This window comes from Anopheles nili, chromosome 2, assembly GCF_943737925.1.
Source record: "Anopheles nili chromosome 2, idAnoNiliSN_F5_01, whole genome shotgun sequence".
Classification (NCBI taxonomy): Eukaryota; Metazoa; Arthropoda; class Insecta; order Diptera; family Culicidae; genus Anopheles; species Anopheles nili.
In genome coordinates, this window is record NC_071291.1 from 48494777 (window position 1) to 48502428 (window position 7652).

The window sequence follows — 7652 nt, forward strand, 5'->3', positions numbered from 1 at the left end:
GCTACGCTGAGTTTCTGGCGTAACTTAACCATAACCAGGAAATGGTCTGAGTCGACGTTTGCTCCTCTGTATGTCCGTACGTCGGTAATGTCCGAGAAGTGCCTTCCATCAATGAGAACGTGGTCAATCTGGGAATATGCCTGCTGTGGTGATCTCCAGGTGTAGCTGAATCTAGGTGTGTGTTGGAAGAAGGTGCTGCGAATGGTCATGTGCTTGGAGGAGGCGAAGTTTATAAGGCGAAGCCCATTTTCGTACGTCAGCTGGTGGGCGCTGAAACATCCTATTGTGGGTTTGAAATGCCTCCTCCCGTCCGACCTGAGCGTTGAAGTCACCGATGACAATCTTGACGTCGTGTTGTGGGCAGCGGTCGTACTCCCTCTCCAGCTGCGTTTAAAAGGTGTCCTTATCATCATCGGTGCTTCCAAGATGTGGACTGTGCACGTTAATAATGCTCAGATTGAAGAACCTCCTACGGATCCTCAATCTGCACATCCTTTCATTGATCGGCCACCATCCGATCACTCGCTTCCGCATCTCACCTATGACCAGGAACGCCGTACCTAGCTCATGCTTTTCCCCACCACTTTGGTAGATCATGCAATCGCTGCGATAGGGGCGCTCTGTAACTCCAACGCACCTCCTGAAGTGCTACTACTCCGAAGCCGCGGGCCCTCACCTCGTCCGCAAGAATGCGGGTACTTCCGGGTGCTGTGAGGGATCTGCAGTTCCATGTTCCAAGTTTCCAATCGTTAGTCCTTTTTCGTAGCGTAGGTCGTTTCCAAAAGTCCCAAATCGAATTTTCGTGGTTCCCTTTCATTGCGGTTGTATTGAGGGTGGCTTGCAAGGCCTCTTCCCCAACCCCCAGTCTCGTCGGAGGGCCTACGCTTCACAGCTGTTTAAAGTCCCGTGTGAAGCCAGGACAAAAGAGAGAACCAGCCGCCCCTGACATGGAGAACAGACGCTGGTATCTCTCCCTCCCCCCAATTCAGCCATATCACCCATCCTCCCAAGGGGTTGGGTTTCCCCGTATACCCAAGCTGAGATATTCGTAGAGACATGTTACCGCTCTGTACGTCGTGGACGTATTGGGTAGGTGTAGGGAATGGAGAGCCTATGTTATCTTTCTATAAGCTTCGGATCCATTCCCGTATCAGTGTAGTATTGCTACTACCCTGCCAACAGAGCATCTTATATCACGAGGACCAATAATGTTGGTAATTTCTTGTACGCTAGATATGTTTCCTCGATGAGGCACGTCATGAGGACGCCGCACGTAGGGGCAAGGGCGGTCATAAGTCCCATTTTTTATTCGCTTATACTAAATCTGATATTGCTGATTGAAAGCCAGATAGTTAACTAAGAAAATTCCGAAATTGTAGACTTCTAGCATTTATATCTTCGAAGATCAAAGTCAAAGCTTGCCAAAAGGCTCAAATTTTGGTTAGTCAGTACCCACAATTCAACTTACTATTTTAGTAGTACATTGAGGTGGAAAATAAGTAAATTATATATCATTAGAAACATAAATTAGTCTTCTTTTGAATGAAAATATTTCAAAAATTATAACTTTTATATAAATACATGTTTTTGGGTTATAACCAAATAAAAAACTAAGAAAATCACGTTTCTCATCTTTGGTAATGAAGAACAAAAATGTTTAAAATTGTTTATTTCCAATTTTTTCCTAAAACATACTTTAACATATGATAATAAAATGGCGAAACGCTCCGGACCCACTTCGAACCGCAAATATGTTAAAAATAGATTTGAAATATTTTGGTATACGCACTGTAGTACCAAACATGGCGAACATGACTGTACAATATTGACGAGAAAGAGCCGTACCAACGAAGCACTGAACTGTTTTACAAGCATCAATGCCTGAAATGTAAATTATTTATTTCATAAAAAGTATTTTTTAACCATTCTATTGAATATTTTGCAATATTGACATTTACATTTACATGATCTTGCAATTATGTTATGCAATGATGTTATGCAATGGTTATGCAATGATCTTCAGATTAGGGTGCAGAAAAATTCATCTTAAAGAGAATATCAACTTGATCGAAAAGTATGATTTTCCTTTGCTTTTTTTAAAATAACATTTCCTTTAATGTTTAAAGAAATGTAAATGTACAATTTCAAGCTTATCAACAACATAACTTTTTGCATATTCCATGGCTCACACCACTGTATAAATTCATATCATTGATATGATATCCTTGCTGTTTTGTAATCCATCTGGGATGCTTTCAGATCTAATATACTACCTTTTTGTTGCAAATGATTATATATTTACTCTGATGTTACTGACACTAGATATTGTTAATCACAAGAAGGATAAATCGAACTACAAGAAAAAGTCTACAGACTAGTAGTAATTCAATTTGCATAAGAAGAAAGCAGATATATGGCAAGGTAAACGTTTGAGAAAAGCAATGATTTTTCCTCTAGCAAACATAAAATGAGATTATGTTATTGTACTATCAAAATTGATTTTACGGAGTAGAAACATAATAATTTGCAATGTAGCCACTAAGAGTGAAGCTTTCAATAACTTTTGATTGGTTATTTTTTCCTTATAAACTAACATTTTAATCAATGTTGGTTTTATATGTGCGTTCAACGACAATTGCAATTGTAAGGTGGATTTGCAATGCTATGCACTCCTTTACATTAAAAAATCTGTATATTAAGTACAAAAATACAACTTAAATACAAAAAAGAGAGATATATAGAGATCTTGTGATATGACATATATATGACCTCATGCAATTATTTTTTAGAAACTTTTTTAGTTTTTTATTGTATTTTTGACACGATTAAAGCCTTCAACATGTTTAGGATTCAAATTCAAATCAAAAAATCGCTAACAATAACACTGTCACCTACAGGGATTGATACAAAATGCACCTGAAACAAAGAACTGAAACTGTGCACAGTGGCGCCCTCTGGAAGTCGAAAACATCAAAAAATGCTTAGTTTTGTTATAAAAGAACTTTTGAATCTATTGTGTTGCAAATTGTAGCTTAGTTATGAAAAAAAATAATTATGACCGCGGTTTGTTCCGTGCTCCCCCTTAGTGCACCTGGAAATATTTTCGTAACAATTTAAAAACATTTTGGCTGCATACATTTGAAATATTTCACGTCTTTATTAATGTACTTTACTATAACTATATTGACCTAGAAATTTATATATTTAATATACATATTTTATGATTGATTTTTCCTCTAGCTTTTTAACACCTTTGCCTCCTTTCAGCTCCACACGCTTTGTAATCGTTATCTTACGAATAGTTACCACTTTTGAAAATGGGCTTCAAATGCTTCGAGTAAAACAAATAGCATGCGCTTGTTTGTTTCTCGCGTTTCTTGTTAGAAAAATCATTATTATTAGGACAGCTAAAATATATTTACATATTTACGTTTTATTTTATCATCGTAAAAGAGCGATGGGTGTAGGTTCATGGTAGGTTGACGCAATGGCATCCATCGGGGCCAAATGTCAGTTGGTACTTAATTGTCCGGCCCAAATTTCTAACCAATGACAACTGTCAAGAGAGCAAAAATAGCTAGTTTAGTTTACGATAACATTCAACTGCAAAATTTTGATTATCAAAATCAATAGAAGTTTGCATTCTGTATTCACGAGCACGCTGTCAGAAAATTAAAGTTCTCGACATAAACAAGTTCAGCAGCCAATATGAACAGAAATCGAGGCAACTTTAGCTTTCAGATGCGTCGTAATCATCGTCCTGTGCAGCAGAATCAACAAAATCAGAAGGATCAAACTCGTAGTTATTCGCTTAATGCTGTTCCTCCACCAAGTTCACTATGCGGTAGATCAACTGGTGTACCACCGCCCAAGTCTTATAATCAAGGATCTGGCATATCTAAACATGGTTACCACACGATAGAATCCATGCACCAGTATTCCAATGCATCTCAATATTCTGTTGGAAAACGTCGCGGACGAACCGAAGACGAGTAAACAATTTTAATAGAGAATCACATTTTTCTCAATTATTATTTAGTTTGAACTTTTGTTCTTGGATTACAATTTTTCAACTTTTTCTTAATTTCAGATATTTTGATGAAGATGATGAACAATCTGGACAACCGTTGGAATATATACCTGCACCTGGCTCTCCAACCGCAACTGACGTGAGTGTAAGTATTGGCTTTTTATTGATTTCTGGACTATTGTAGAATTGTCTAGGCCTCTCGCGCCCTTGTTTGTTAATGTCTACAACTGCTCATTATAGGACGAAAAGAAAGACTCATCAAATGACGAGGACGAAGAAGATCCCTTGGATGCATTTATGGCTGGCATCGAAGAACAGGTAAAGATGGAGAATAAAAAAATTCCTCAGCCTAGCGTTGATCCGAAAAAAGGTACTCGCGGAGACATTGATGATGAAGATGACGAGGAGAGTTATTATCGGTAAGATGAAAAACATTGGACAACCAATCTACACGCCCACACATACTAAAGTAATATCCTCATTTAATTAATTTCATTTTTTAAAAGATATATGCAAGAAAATCCACACGCAGGAGTAATTGATGAAGGGTCCGATGCAGAACTGGAGTACGACGAGGATGGCAATCCGATACCTCCACCAAGACGGCGTGACATCGATCCACTACCCGCTATCGATCACTCGGACATAAGCTATGCGAAGTTTGAAAAAAATTTCTACATTCCTCATGAGGACATCGTATCACTAACTCAAGCGAAAGTGCAAGATCTTCGTCAAACAATCGGTGTTAAAGTTAGTGGACCTCTGCCTCCTCATCCGGTTACAAGTTTCGCGCATTTTGGGTTCGATGAATCTTTGATGAAATCAATACGCAAATCAGATTACACCCAGCCAACACCGATCCAAGCACAAGCTATTCCTGCAGCGCTTAGTGGACGTGATATTATAGGTATAGCTAAAACCGGTAGCGGAAAAACAGCTGCCTTCCTTTGGCCGATGTTAGTTCATATCATGGACCAATCAGAACTGGGTTCAGGTGATGGTCCTATTGGGCTAATTTTGGCACCGACGCGAGAACTTTCGCTCCAAATCTATACTGAAGCAAAAAAATTCGGCAAAGTATACAACATAAGCGTTTGTTGCTGCTATGGCGGTGGTTCGAAGTGGGAGCAGAGCAAGGCGCTCGAACAGGGTGCTGAAATTGTAGTGGCTACACCTGGGCGCATGATTGATATGGTGAAAATGAAAGCAACAAACCTGCAACGTGTTACATATCTGGTATTGGACGAAGCGGATAAAATGTTCAACATGGGATTTGAACCACAGGTCCGTTCGATTTGCAATCACATTCGTCCTGATCGGCAGACTCTATTGTTTAGTGCTACATTTAAGAAGCGAGTGGAAAAGCTTGCTCGTGACGTTTTAACAGATCCAGTGCGCATCATACATGGCGATTTAGGAGAAGCCAATGCAGATGTAACTCAACGTATTATATTGTTGCCAAATGTCCAGGCCAAATGGAATTGGTTGCTATCAAACCTCGTGCAGATTCTTTCGGAAGGAAGTGTACTGGTGTTCGTAACGAAAAAGGCTGATGCCGAACAAGTAGCTACCAGTCTACGACTTAAAGAAAACGACGTCGTCTTGTTGCACGGCGATATGGATCAATCAGAGAGGAATTCAGTAATCACTCGATTTAAACGAAAGGATGTTGATATTATGGTAGCCACAGACGTAGCTGCCCGTGGTCTTGATATACCTCATATACGCACTGTGATTAATTACGACATTGCTCGGGATATCGATACCCACACACATCGTATTGGTCGAACCGGCCGTGCTGGAGAAAAGGGCACAGCATATACATTGATTACAGAAAAAGACAAGGAATTTTCTGGACATTTGGTACGTAATCTTGAAGGTGCGAATCAAGAAGTACCTGAGGATCTCATGAAACTAGCAATGCAAAGCTCTTGGTTCCGAAACAGTCGCTTTAAACAAACCAACAAAGGTAAGAATTTGAACGTTGGTGGGGCGGGATTAGGTTTTCGTCAGCGAACAATCCATCGCGGTCCAATGAGCAGATCTTCAGATACCTCGTGTAATCCTGGGACAGATGGTGAATTAGGACCGGCTCCAGGGTCGTCTAAAGGTCCGGCAACTGATCGATTATCTGCTATGCGGGAAACTTTCCGATCCCATTACAACGCACAGTTTAAAGCATCCAGTGATCGAACTTGGGAAAACACTGTACCAGAAGGCGGTGTGTTTGTAAAACCAACTTTACCCGGCCTAGAAACGGTGTGTGGGGTAGATTCTCACGAACAACCACAATTCGACGTCGATAGCATTGATTCTGTTCCACGAAAGAAAAAGAGCAGGTGGAATTAGGGTTAAGATAATAAGATACAAAAACATCAGTATGCATGCCTAACTTACATATTGCAATAAATGCAGAATCTTTTTTTGAAAAACAATATAAGCTTTCGGAATATTTTTGTCGAGTTCGCATTTGTAGTTTTGTTTTGTTAACTGGTTTGATACCTTTTCAGGGTTACACTTTTCCTTCCTACGCTTATTCCCCTTGTAGGATATGTGTCATCGTATATCCTAACCAGTCTCAACCCGTTGGGTAGTAAATGACTAGACTGGACAGCGTTGGGAAGGTAGAGAGGAAGGGAGGATAACCATTCAAAATTGGTCAGTAACGCTGCCTATAATATTTATCGATCCACAGAAAGCCAGGCTATAAGGCGATTTCCCTAGTTCTGATCCTGAGAATTCATAACTAAACAAGAGCTCATATCAGCCAAATGCATGCTCTAAATGAGTCAACGGACTTAGCTGATATTAAAGATTTTCTCATGGCAGCACAGATTTTCCAGTATGCTTAAATTCTTCTTCAAAGTGGTATGTTAGCGAAAAATCTGCCTCAGAGCTTAATGTGTCTTACTGGAAAGTTTGTTTAATCGTCTTCCGATTATTATCAGTACACTTTACCATGGTTTATTCTTCTCATTTATCATTCCTATTTCTTTTTATTATACCCAAATCATTCTGTTTCGTGATTGCTTTTACTCAAAACAAGCTTATTTATATGTTAATGCTTCTCAGTTTCTATTTCCTTGAGCTCTACCCTTTATGAGAGTATCTTTCACACTTCTGCTTCTAAGTAGCCTCTAAACCGTTTCTTTCGCTTTACCTAATTCCTCTCACTTCCACTCCCGCCCCTCCTCTCAACCACTTCTCTATCACTCTCTTTCTCTCTCTCTCTCTCTCTCTCTCTCTCTCTATCCTTCTTCTCGTCTTTTTCTTCTGTATTCATTTTGATTTATTCATTCCCTGATTATATTATTTTCCGCTTCTGGCTATTATTGACTGTTTATTAACTTATGAGATTATAAATTCCTCATTTTACTACATCCCATTTTACTTCTGCTTTGCTCTCTGCTCTCTATTCCGTTTTCTATTATTGACTGTTTATTAACTTATGAGATTATAAATTCCTCATTTTACTACATCCCATTTTACTTCTGCTTTGCTCTCTGCTCTATTCCGTTTCCATCTTCTTTGATCAAATCGCATTATTGAGCACGTCATGCTGATATGACCTGGTCAGCTGTTACTTTCTAGGAATCTTGACCCATAGCCGTCGATCTCCATG

At 39.4% G+C, this 7652-nt stretch overlaps 1 protein-coding gene across 1 annotated transcript; it reads left to right on the forward strand.

The window, feature by feature from the left end:
• Positions 1-3677: 3677 nt before the first annotated feature.
• Positions 3678-6413, forward strand: LOC128730823 (ATP-dependent RNA helicase DDX42). Its single transcript, XM_053823904.1, has 4 exons — positions 3678-3992; positions 4091-4169; positions 4271-4449; positions 4537-6413. Exons 1-4 carry the CDS (start codon positions 3709-3711, stop codon positions 6377-6379), a joined length of 2385 nt encoding a protein of 794 aa, XP_053679879.1. The 5' UTR covers positions 3678-3708; the 3' UTR covers positions 6380-6413.
• The last annotated feature ends 1239 nt before the right edge of the window (positions 6414-7652 follow it).

Bases quoted from the DNA above. Each gene is read 5' to 3' on its own strand.
- LOC128730823 (XM_053823904.1), top strand. From the start codon at position 3,709: ATGAACAGAAATCGAGGCAACTTTAGCTTTCAGATGCGTCGTAATCAT. The intron at 4,170-4,270 runs GTGAGTGTAAGT...TGCTCATTATAG, and splicing joins GCTCTCCAACCGCAACTGAC to GACGAAAAGAAAGACTCATC. The intron at 4,450-4,536 runs GTAAGATGAAAA...ATTTTTTAAAAG, and splicing joins GACGAGGAGAGTTATTATCG to ATATATGCAAGAAAATCCAC.